This window comes from Falco punctatus (genome assembly GCF_963210335.1).
Source record: "Falco punctatus genome assembly, chromosome: 6".
Classification (NCBI taxonomy): Eukaryota; Metazoa; Chordata; class Aves; order Falconiformes; family Falconidae; genus Falco; species Falco punctatus.
Window position 1 is genome coordinate 78,854,847 of NC_137585.1, and position 12,500 is coordinate 78,867,346.

The 12,500-nt window shown below is 38.0% G+C and overlaps 1 protein-coding gene across 1 annotated transcript in view; it reads left to right on the plus strand.

Moving 5' to 3' along the window:
* Positions 1-12,500, plus strand: part of FOXP2 (forkhead box P2) — a 392,766-nt gene that overhangs the window by 180,392 nt on the left and 199,874 nt on the right. The window contains exon 4 of the mRNA XM_080391001.1: positions 8,092-8,269. Coding sequence (XP_080247127.1) covers positions 8,102-8,269 — 168 coding nt within the window. The 5' untranslated portion in view covers positions 8,092-8,101. The remainder of the gene's footprint in view (positions 1-8,091; positions 8,270-12,500) is intronic.

Consider the following 12,500-nt stretch of genomic DNA (forward strand, 5'->3'; position numbering starts at 1 on the left):
TTCTGTGAAAAAAATACTTATAAAAAAGACTGAACAAAGGTGTGCCCTATAAAAAGAAACAGGGAAGGACATTTGAATGTAAATCCTCCAAACTCTTTTTTTTCCCCCTAGAATTTTATTTTAATTACTTTAGATGTTTTTCTTCTTATTTGCATATGTCTGCATCACTTCATGTAAGTCATGTAACATAAGTGTTTAGCTGCAGAAATCAGCATGTATTTAAAACATGCTTATCTGCATCTATTCCATAAAATTATAGTAAACCTTATATTTTCCTTAGTGGTTGGCAGCATTTCTGACATGCCTTTTCGAACTGTATTGGCATTGGTTAAATTTGCAAGAACAGGGCTGAGCTTAAGATCTTGGACAAGGACTTCTTGAAGTGACGAATTATTCCTTTAAAATATCTGCCAAAAGTTGGGATTGTTTGAAGGAAGTATTTGCTATTACAGGTGTTTTTGACCTATTATTTAGTGTATGTACGTTTCTAGCCAGCACCCTGACCATTTCAGCAGTCCAGAGCAAGAGATGCAGTTTGGCACTGCTCTTGTTTTGTAAGTGTGCTATGTCTACCTGATACCATCTATTTTACATGAGTATTTTGCTGGATGTAATTTTAGTACATGTTAAGTTTATCAGCATGAGGCTGTAAGTTAATGTAGGAAATCTAAATGTAGAAAATTAGGAAGAGCAAAACTTGGGAACGCCAAATGTTAGTCTGGTGGCTTTTCAGACATCACTAGGTATGTAGAAGAAAATTTGTGATCGGACCATTTGTAGTCAATGAAAGCTACAGATGCAATCACATACTGGCTGGGGCTTTGAAACTGAGGGTGTAAGCTTTTGAGGGCTCATCTTAAAAATACAGATTTTCAACTTTATCCCTCTTTGAAGCTTATTCAAGCTTTCAGTAAGTTGGAATCCATAAAAGACATATCTTTTGGTGTACCACCTCTCCTATGGGCCATCCAGTGGGAAGGCAAGGGTGGATCTCGTGAAGAGAAGAATTGAAGGCATATTTTGCACCAAAAAAAAAAGATAACCCTTTAAGCAGAAAGTGCTGAAATCTCTAGAAAGATTATCTATGGAAAAATTAGTTTATGGAGGGGGAAAAAAAACCCTCAAGAATTAAGGGAGTGAAGGGAGGCTTTGAGCAGGAGCCTGGGTGAGAAGTCAAGCAAGCATGAGAGTTAAACAAAGACTGTGTGGTGAGGTGAAGGTACTGTTGCGATATTCAAAGGTCATGGGAGGGGAAATATCAGGATAGTTGTTACAAGCTCCTCAAAAAAAAAAAAAAAGATACAAAAATTGGGCCTGGGTTTGCAGTTTGCAAGCCCTACAGACTCAGTAAGAAGCTTTTTTTTTCCTTTTTTTTTTTTTTTTTTTTTTAAAGGGAATTTGCCTGCTAGGCAGGTCTTCCCTAGCTCTCACAGTTCTAATTATTTCCTACTGCCCTAATGCTTTCTCACTACTAAATTCTCCATTGACTGTAATAAAGTCTCCCTACTCTCAAGAGCTTGGAGAGCTGCTGCCTTTTGCCTTTTTTTTTTTTTTTTTTTTTTTTTTTTTTAAACTGGCAAAGAGAGAGGGGAGGTGGTGGGGTGGGGGGTGGGGGTGTGTGTGAGAGGAGTGTGCTTTCCAAGGTGGGGTTTCCCAAGCTGTAGTTGCTCAAATAAGAATCTTACCCTGAAATTGGCTGCTCATTTCTGTGTGGGCTGTAGTAATGCACTTTAGCAGGCTTTTGCCACTATCCTATATACGTAAGGTACACATCTTACAATAGTGTACAAACTACTCATGTGGAGGTAACACTGCCCTTCATAGGGTTTTTTTTTTTCCACCAAGCAAAAATAAAGAGCAGGTGCAAATTAATTAGACCTTACTTGCTGTTGGGGGAAGTGAACTGTTTAATAATTGCATGAGTTTGACAACATATTCCTGAATTTTAGAAAGCAGATACATTACTGTGCCTGGGACTGACCTACTATTTTTATTAGTCCTGAGGAACTCAGATGGTGTGAAAGGAAAATATACAGCCTTTAAAATGCAGGGTAGCTTTTAGTTTAAGATTGAATATGATACTCTACCTTCAATACCTTTATCTGACTGTTTGTGCCAGTCAGTTGAAAGGATGTTCATTTAAACATCTGATATATAAATAAACTGTAGTACACAGATGGTGGAAAAAATCACAGCTTATAGTACAAAGATAAATATTTTAGGCAATGCTTGTTTTTCCAGTTGCAGTTAACTTTAGCACAAAACGATTAATCTGATTTCTTTAAGCCTTCCCATGCCAGCCAAGTGCACCTGTTAAGACAGAATGCTGCAGGAAGGATGTGCATTTTCTTTACCTGACTGGGGCAGGGGCAGGGGCAGGGGGTGGGGAGGAGAGTGTGTGTGTGTGAGTATGGGGGGATGCTGAGCTCCTGGCTCTTCTCTCTAGTAAATAAATTGCATCTTTGGTAATTTGCAAAAAAATCAGTTGTCAATGGTATTATGTATCTGTGTTCAAAAATGGCCTTCAGAGACCTGCTGTATGAGTGTCCACTTAAAAGTTTGATACTACAGCTTGAATTCTTTACAACAGCAGTGCTTTTTGTGTTCTGATCCAGACATTGTTGTCCCATCGCTGCCCTTTTGAGCCATTTTTTTAACTGTTTGAACTCAGAAATACCATCTTCGCTTGTTAAGGTATTCTAAATAGTAAAATGATTAGTTGGCTTTGAAGAGATGATTTTTTTTTTTTAACCATGAAATTTCTAGGTTTTCTCATCAAAGATGCTGACTTTGCTCACTGATGGAGTTGTGATATGTATGCTTTCCAATTATGCTAAGAGACGTCTTGTAACTTACAACTGGAAGCTCCGTTCTCCTCAAAGAAAGACCTTGCAGCACACGGTGTTTGGGCACGCTTTACATTTTTACAGAGAAAACTTGTTTGAGTAGATAGTAGTGTATTAAACTTAATATAGAGACTTGACTTTACAGTATTTCAGTAGCAGTTTACCTGATTAGTGTTTTAATCATGTTCATTTACTAACATATTTAACAAGTATGCAGTGAAGTAATTTATGTCTCTGCTTAACTTGAGTTTCGAAAGCTAAATGTTTTAGATAAAGTGGGGAGGAAAAAAAAACCCCACCTTTACAAATGTTCTCTTAGCTTGTCTAATTTTTTTATTCTCACACATTCAGCTATGTCCTTCATATTTGGCATTTTGATTTATTAGGCAATCTTAAGTATTAAAGACTTTTAGCATACCAGCGCAAGACTTCAGATGCTTTGTGCCTTGTGTCAATGATGAATTAATTCCAGCAGAGCACAAAAGTTAGCATTATTTAAGCCTAGCTCCTCACCTCTGCTTTTACGTCTTAAAAGGGTGAAGTTTGGGCTGTGTCTTAGGAAGTGAAACATGGAAAATGCCCGGGCGCGCTGAGGGCCGGCCGCTTTGTGGTGCCGAGTGTCACAGCTTGGGATCAAGCCACACGGGCACCGTAACGCCAGCGCAGGGCTACGGACCAGCCAGGGGGTGTTGCCTTGGTTCAGGGGGCTCACCCCACAGCTGGGTGGGCAGCCGCCCTGCATTCTGTAGGTGGTTTGCGACGGTGGCTGCTGGCCTCCGTGTCTCCAGCACTGGGGGGAGACATGCAGCGCGCCCACGGCATCACAGCCGGGGGGCCGGGGCCAGCCGGCAGCTGGAGACCAGCTTCTCCTTGGCTTCAGCACGTGGAAAAGCGCCGTCGAGGGGCACCTGGCAGCGCTGGGCTGGGGCCCGCAGCCCGCGGCGGTGGCGCCTGGGGGACGGGTGGGGCACGGCCTGCTAGCCGCGGGGCGGGGCGGGGCGGGGCGGGCTGCCGGCCCTGCGGCGCCCCCTGGCGGCAGCTCCGGTACCGCGCACCCGCTCCCGCCTCCCGGTATGGCGGCGGCGCAGCCGGCGACCTGGGGAACGACGGCCGCAGCCCTTGGCACCGGGAGCCGGGGCGGCCGCAGAACCCGTACCTGGCAGGGCAAAACGCACCCTGCCAGCCTGGCGTTCGGTACACCCTATCATAAAGTGAGGAGGTCTAATTGAGCTACGTCTCTCTATCCTGCTATTTGTACAAATAAAAGACCACATCTTGATGCAAAATAAACACAAAAGCACTGTTGTGACTATAACAGGGAGTCATATACTAATTTATATAATAAGTGGTTTTGCACGCTTTATTCAAGATTATGGCTGCAAGAAATGGCATGAATTGCTGGGTGTGTTTAATGCTGGATTATAGCAATTTGAAACATGTCAAACACATGGCTAATGCCTCATGCTTCACTCATTCTTGCGTAAACCTGCATAGCCACCATCCATTATACCCTTGGTAACAACACAATTCTGCAAGTAAATATTGTTACACTAAGTAACCTTTCAATTCAAGTTGTTTAGGAGGAGAAAATGCAATCTTGTGCAGTCAGTTCCAGTGTCAGTTTAATGTTTCAAAAGGGAAGTGGTGTAGAGAATAAGTATCTGTACAGTGACTTGCCGGCTTAAAACACGCGCGTGCACGTGAGGGCGCACAGAAAATGTACAGTTTACTGCAGGGGAGAAAAGTAAATCTGTAGCTTCTAACTTCGCAGGACCGGTATTTCTTTTTTTTTTTATATGGGTGACTGCTTGGTTACCCTGGCAGAATTAGGCATTCAACCTGCAGCGCAACCACATACTAAAATAATTTACAATTTCATTCTATCTTGCAGAGAGCAGCAAATGTTTTCCCCATGCTTTTTTTAAAATACCCGGTAGCAGAGCTTCTGTCTCACCTTTGGTGAGAAGAGTTTGGGAATCACAGCAGAAGTAGGTGCTAGTAAATGTATCTGTCTGTGAATGTGGGTGCATGTGTGCCTGCGTGCCTGTGTAGGCACGTTCATGACTGACAGCGAGTGTGACAGCAAGAGAAAAAGAGAAGGATTAGTTAGCGTGAATGTGTATAAATAGGTGTAAACAGGGACCTGTATATTTTTTCTTGTCCTATTTGAAATACTAAACTTTCAGCCTTAGTATCTGGCAGTCATCGTATTTCCTTTGTATTTATTTATGATTATTATGCTAACAACCTGCACTATGGTTGTAAAAGCAAGGGAAAAGTACGTAAGTTTGTTCAGTGAGATATTGCAGGTTCAAATTATTCTGCCACCAATGACTGAAATTACTGATACATAGATACCAGAAATGGTCCTCGTTTACATGTTTTCAGTGCTTTAATTAGGGTTTAGAGTTGATAGTACATACACGCAAGTGTGTATAGGTATACGTGCATACGTGTGTGTCTGTATGCAAGAGAAAAGAAAAAGATTCTGTGCTCCTGCTTTTACCAGCAGAGGTTTTTTTTAGCTGCCAGCACTGAGAATGGGGCTGTGGACAGCCAACACAGAGCGTTACTCAGGCCAATGTTTCAGTTTTCTTTTTAAAAATACCCTTTTACAACTAGAAAAACATTTTTATTTTTTTTTAACATTTAATTCTAGGGACTCTTCCTTCTTCATCTGAATTCTTTAGTATTTCTTGCATTGTACTTCCAAAAAAGTTACCCTTTCTAGTATTGATACTGTATCGTTTTATTCTCTCTGTATGCAGCTGTTGGGTCGGATTTGTTGTTTTCTGTTGCCAGAGTAGTGTTACTGGTCATGTTATGTTCAAGCCAATTCTGCTGGCTCACAGACACTCGAACTTAAAATGCAGAGCTTGAACTACACTCTGGGACTTTGCAAGGATACAAAATCCACAAGACATAAAACCCTTTTGGTTAATATGAACTGCAAGATGTTTAACCCTTCTCTGCTAACTGTAATGAAAGAGTCAAAAGGAAGTAAAAAACGGGGCGGCTGATGTATTTATTTATTAAATTTCTGAGTGTTTTGTAATGTTTTGATTATCTAACATTTACACCCCTTTACCCTTTTAATGCGCTTGGCTAAATGTACCACTGTTATTGTCTAACGTTCGACTCTGTTAAAGATGAACCTGTCTGTTGGTTAAATCTTTGTTTGACTAAAAGAGGATTAATGTTTGAATTTCCCGAATTTCCAAATCCTTGTAACGATACAGTTGATGAAGTGTTTTAAATAGATTTCCACTCTGATATACATGTCTTTTTATTGAAAGTAAATATTGTAAAAATCAGAAAGGGCTGCCTGCTCCCACAGTTGTGGCATACCCGCATTAGAATTTTCATATAACTACTAAGGGCAATCAGACCCTTTTCTCTGAATATTTTAAACATTGTACATGTAAAATTTATGCCTAATTTGAATACTTATTAGCTGCCTAATCTGAGAAAAGAGTATTAGCTTTGTTTTTGCCTTGTAAAATTCATCACTGCATGTATCACATTTTCCATTTCTATTATTTTTCTTCGCTGATGTTCGTAAGAGTGTTTAAGAAGGACTGTTTCTTTCTAAACACATCTGGTGCTGCTGTTGTTTACTGGTCTATAACAGCTGCCCTCCTTTATGTTAACTGTGTTTGTGTTTGGGTTTTTTGCATCCTGTTTATTTTTGACCAGACCATCTTTAAATAACTCATCTTTTACTATTTTAACTTTCCTAACACAACATATACTTTTACTTTATCTTTTAGGCACTTGTTTGTGTTAATTCATGCAGCATTTTGATTAATATCCCGTGCACATAGTTGAAGTTGTAATGATCCTCTTCCTGCTTTGTGTGTTTGTTTTTTTGGTGGGTTTTTTTTTGTTGTTTTTTTTTTTTTTTTTTTTTTTTTCAGTGAAAGGCTATTGCTCATACTTTGCAAGGGAACAAATAACTAAGTTCAGTAATTAGGCTAAGCAGCAAGCTTTGTTTCTTTTCCGAGTTTGCTTACACTCTCCCGTCAGAGGTGTCTTTTAAAGTCACAGATCAGCCAGGTTGTTGGAGGGGTTCTTTCAGTGCGTCGGGAGGGAGGCTGAAGGAAAGTGAGGTCCATTCTGACCCTGTGAGAGCAGGAGAGGACTTTGGTGGCTCTGAGAAGAGACGTTGACCTTTCCATATTACAGATACAAAATGCGCCTTGAAATTCTGGTTTGTAAGGGCACGTTGATTCTTTATTTACTGCAAAGATTTCAACTGATCTTGGCAGGACATCTCATTGCTATCCTGAAAGTACAGTATATTTATGCAGTGAAAATGATAAAACATTTATTACTGTAGAGAAGGTAATATGCATAATTTATGCTGTTTTTAGCACAATCATTAGTGATATTCTTGATAGATTTTATTTCCAGCTTTCATATCTAATACATGCCTGGAAAATTAATTTTATATCTTTCATTTATTTGCCTATGTTAAAATTGAGTTTTAAGTCATCTTCAAGTGAACAGTTTGATTGCTGCTCATGCATAAGCTTAATTACTTCCCAGGAAGGACAGTATTAAATGTTTTAAATGTCAGAAAAATAAATGAATATCAGCCGTTTGATTAAAAAAATAGGCAATATCTGACGTGTTTGCAGCAGGAGCTTTTTCTTAAAATGCCTCCAAGGCAAAATTTTATTTAGTCACAAAAAAGGAGAAGCCCATTATACTATTTATCATTGGTTGATACCATATGATTTGTAACACCCTTACAAAATTTTAATTTTGTATGATTAGCTGTGCATCATTAAACAACAGCCTTGCATAAGATATGCTGTAAAATTCTGACAGAATCAAGATAGTGAATATTTTAAATAAGGCTGTATAGTCATCCATGGTTGTCAAAGCTAGATAATAGGAAATATAGAGTAGTGTGTGAAATCGTGCCTTCATTTAAACTGGTTTTATAGGTAGACTTTAAAATGTAGTCGTTCATAAATGCTATTGACCATGCTGCGTGCATGGTGTGTTATTTTGGCCGTTAAATGTAGGCACACAAAGATTGCTTATAGAAACCATAATTCCGATGATTAGTAGCTGTATGAAAGCAGAGTTTGCATCGCATTTCTTGGTAAACGGCTCCGCGAGGCTTTTTTCTTCTTCTAAAGATGCTGTCTGTGTAATTGGCAGAGAGGGACATCTTGATAATGGAAGTGTGAAGGTGTAACGTGTGTGTTAATTGATACTTCTTAATCACTTTTAGGTATTAAGTCATGATGCAGGAATCTGCGACAGAGACAATAAGCAACAGTTCAATGAATCAAAATGGAATGAGCACTCTAAGCAGCCAATTAGATGCTGGCAGCAGAGATGGAAGATCAAGTGGTGACACGAGCACTGAAGTAAGCACAGTAGAACTGCTGCATCTGCAACAACAGCAGGTAAGTTTGTTTTGCTTCCTGTTTGTTTTTAAACAAATAAAGGACTGTTTTCGGATGGGAACCCTTCTGCAGACCCTCCGTGCGTGCTGAGCGTGAAGTGTCGTGCAAGAGAAGGGTGTGGGGCATGATTTGTTGTTGTTTTTGTGCATGTTCATGCTGAAATGCAAGGCTCCCGGTTTTGTGGCAGCAACATCTTGCTGATCCTGCTGCACACCACCGCGCTCGCCTGGCGATTAAAATCCCGCAGTGTATTTACAAAAGTTGTGCCGAACCCTTGCAGTGCATGTTTTCAGAATCTGTTAGTTTACTGTGCGATTCGGTCGCCCAGGACGTGATGCAGAGCTTTCCACCAGAGGGCCACATTACTTGAGACTTCGCTTCGCTTGCCATGAATTGTTCCGAAGTCGGAGCTGGGGTGAAGGGACCAGAGTGACTTCTCACAATAAAGATGCTTTGCTGTCATAGGTGTCAATAAAAAATGCTGGTTAGTTCGGAACCACTGAAATAAAAAAAAAAAAAAAAAGAGCCTGTGCCTGTCTGTGTGTGCCTTGTGTGTGAGTGTGATTTGGATGTGTGGTTTGGAAAATATGGGAAAAGAGAGAAGCAGCTTTTCTGTAGGTATGTTTCCATTCTCACTTTTAAAACGTTTGGTTTCTTTTTTTTTTTTAAGTTTGTCTTTTCTCAACGAGTTAATGGAGAACTGCTTTTATGTTTAAAACTGTAAAATGAAAACGTTGTCTGACAGCTGACACCATCTGAGATGCAATCAATTAATTTTTGTTACTGTATAGGATTTCTTTTCCTTTTAAACCCTGCATAAATATATTTCTTTCTATTTTGTCTACCTAAAGAGTTGCCTCCCCATCAGGGGATGCAGATTATACTAGTGCAGTGAAGCCCAGATGGTTTGTTTAGTAAACAATTGGGGTCTGATTCTGCAGAGTGCCAGTACCTGCTCTGAACTCCTGAAAGTCCTCAGTGTTTGGTCCTCTCATCTGCTGAGGCCACTCAGCACCTTCGGAGTTCAGACCCTTCGTTTTTAAATACCTAGGGTTTTCATTACAATGTCAGGTATTGCATTAATGGAAGGAAAGTTGTCTCCCATAATATAAACTATTATAAAAGTCCTGTTTTATAGAAACATGTTTTAACATGATAGATAAATTGCATGTGTACGGGCCTCTGAAATAACAGGTCATAATAGCTCTTAAAATTGAATCATTCTTAGTGCTGAATTAAGCAGTGTATACTAGCTACATTTATAGTTAAATATTTTAAATGGTGACAGAAAATGTGGAAGAATTAAATAGTTGCAGATGGAAATATGAGAAGTTGTTAAAGCTTAAATCTGTGCCTTGCATCAAATTCAAGTGTATTCTGTTTTAACAATTGAGCACTTACAGTATTACAGTCTGAGGAAATACAGATTTCAGTGTCTTCATTAAGTTCTTAGCAGGTTTACATCTCTCTACATATATGTACACACACACTCTATTCTCTATATATGTATAAGGTGTATATATACTATTTTCGTTAAAAAATTAGTTATATTCACACACATAGAAAATACTAATACTGTTTTTATTGAAAAATATGCCATCACCTTTATTCAGGTGTTCAGATTCTAACAGCATTTAAAAATCTTTATTGAGAGAGAGTGTATTTAATTGGTGAAAGTGTGTAGAAGACTAAATTTAAGTGAAAACCTTAAAACCAGAAAAATACCAACAGAATAATGTGCCACTTACATGTTTCTCAAAGCAGCAGTCCAAGGCATTTGTAGCCAATTTGTCCATACAGTCACAGATTCCAGTAGATAGCATTTGCAAAGACCACAGAGAATAACAACTGAAGATGAAAATATCCAGTTGAGTACTAATAACAGACAGGTTCTGAGGGGACAGGCTTAGAAGTGACAATCTTTTCTTCAAAACTGTGATTAGATCTTAAATAAGCAGACAGGCAAAGTAAAACCATGGGTACAGTTAATAGGACTCAAGAGGCATTTTATGGTAGGGTCTGCACCATAGGATTTAAATACAACTTGAGTTAGGCATATAAATCCTTCTATAAAATATGTTGATGTGAAACATAAACAGTAGTAAACATGCAGTAGGATGTCCTTTAGATAATGGGCATAGCTTTCTGCTACTTTTGCTTTTCTTATTCTTTTTTCTATTTTTTTTTTCCTGGTTTTGACCAGATGCCTTTTGAAATACAATGTAAGAGGAAAATGTTAGCTGATTTCATTATTGGCACTCCTTAAATAAACTGTAACTCTCTAAAATGTTATTTTTAATATGTGACTTGCCTAACAAACTTTGACAAGTACAAAAACACAGCAGACCCCATTGTACCTGCAGTTACTATTCTTAAGATTTTTTTTATTGTTTAAATATGTGCAAGATATAATGTACTGATGTCATAGTTTAACATTCCGGGTTTGGCTTCTCTGAGTTGTTTTATTGGGGGCTTTCAGATAAACAAATCAAGTTCATTGTAGCCTTTTCCAAAGGAAATAAGTGAATGATTGCTGGGTTTAATATATTCCCCTCATCTGGGCAGCTACATAAAGCGATGGTAATGCTTAAGAATAGTTATATCAGCTGATCAAAATCACAAAACAAGTTTTCACTGTGGCATGGATGTATGCTGGGGAAAGTTAAACATGAGGAATTTTAGACTGTGTACAAAGAGCCACTGGACTAAGTTAAAATTTTAAGTTATATATGATTTGCATCTTGTTCAAGCATTATGATCACAAATTGGTGGATTTATAGAAAGTAATTAAGCTAAAGTAATAGATTTTGTTACGTTTTTCCAAGCAATTATAAGGAGTTTGGACAGTCCTGTTATTGGCTTGATGAACTACGTTGTGATATTTATATAGAAATGAGAAGTTTGGCTTGAATCAGGGAGTTATTCCTCATCTGTTTATCAAGAGAGAATGACAGTATTCTATAATATATTGTAATATATACTTGGTGATAAATGGATTGGGTGCTGTCACAAATCACCAGGTCGGCTTTGAAGATGTATGACTAGAACATAAGCAACTTTTAATCTGACTGTTGATATTTATCAGTTTATAAATATTGCTAAAGTGAATGTAGATTTTTATTATTAAAATAGGATGCAAACTGTAATCTGCTCTGACTTGTTTCTTCTGCCTTTTCTGGCTTACGACAAGACATTCTCTGTCATATATGTACATGCATACACTTCTGAGGTTTTCACTTTTTTTTTTTGTCTGTTAAAATCAGTGTTTCATACTAGAATGTATAATACATGGAAGAAGCATATCCTTGATTAAATACATTGAAAGATTATTCTGCATTAGATGTAGCATTTTATTTTGATATTAAGTTTGTAGAATTAATTGTTTGTGTCACTAAGGTCAAAATAGTTGCTAAAAAACCATGATTGCTTTACAGGGTAGATTTGAGCTTGCATTTTGAGTATTCATTAAGTCAGTTCTACCAAGATAATCTTTTTAAATGTTTTATGGGAATGTATTGGTAAGAAGCTGTTTCAGTTGACTGTGTTTAAAATTATTTTTCCAAAGCAGTTTTATTTTTTTAGCATATCACTTACCACTACCATTTCATTGATAGAAAATACAAATAATATTTACAAAAGCAAAACCATGATGTTAGCATTCAGTTTATCCTTGTGCTATAGAAGCAGAAGTTTTGCTTTCTTATGTTTTTTGTCCTTGTGATTATTTAAAAAGGAGGAGGAAGGTAGCGGGGGTGGGGGTTTATTATGTGAAGTCTTAAGTGTTAACAATACTTATATTTCTGTATGTTGGAGAGTAGTTCTATTTACTAAACCACTAGAAATGTGCATTTTGACTCCTTGAAAGAGTAAATAATTTTTTCATACTGTACAGACAGTTTTTATTAAAAAGTGGCATAAAAATCCACAACTAGTGCACCTGTGGCAAAAGCTGATGCCATAAGGAATACTGTTGTGTAACAAATATTAAATATCTTCTTGCATCTGATTGCATTTATCGTTATTTAAATTGACCACAGGTCATATTAGGAAAAAATGCTGCTTCCTAGCGATTTAAAAATGAAGTTTAAATTCTGGAAGTTTATGCAGAAGTGTTACAGGCTTTCACATCACAAGCTCAAAAGGGGCAAAATTCTGTTAGGTTCATTCATATGGCTTTCAGAGCAGGTATTAGCAAATTAGCAGGTGTTGAACTAGTAAGGGAAAGTATATT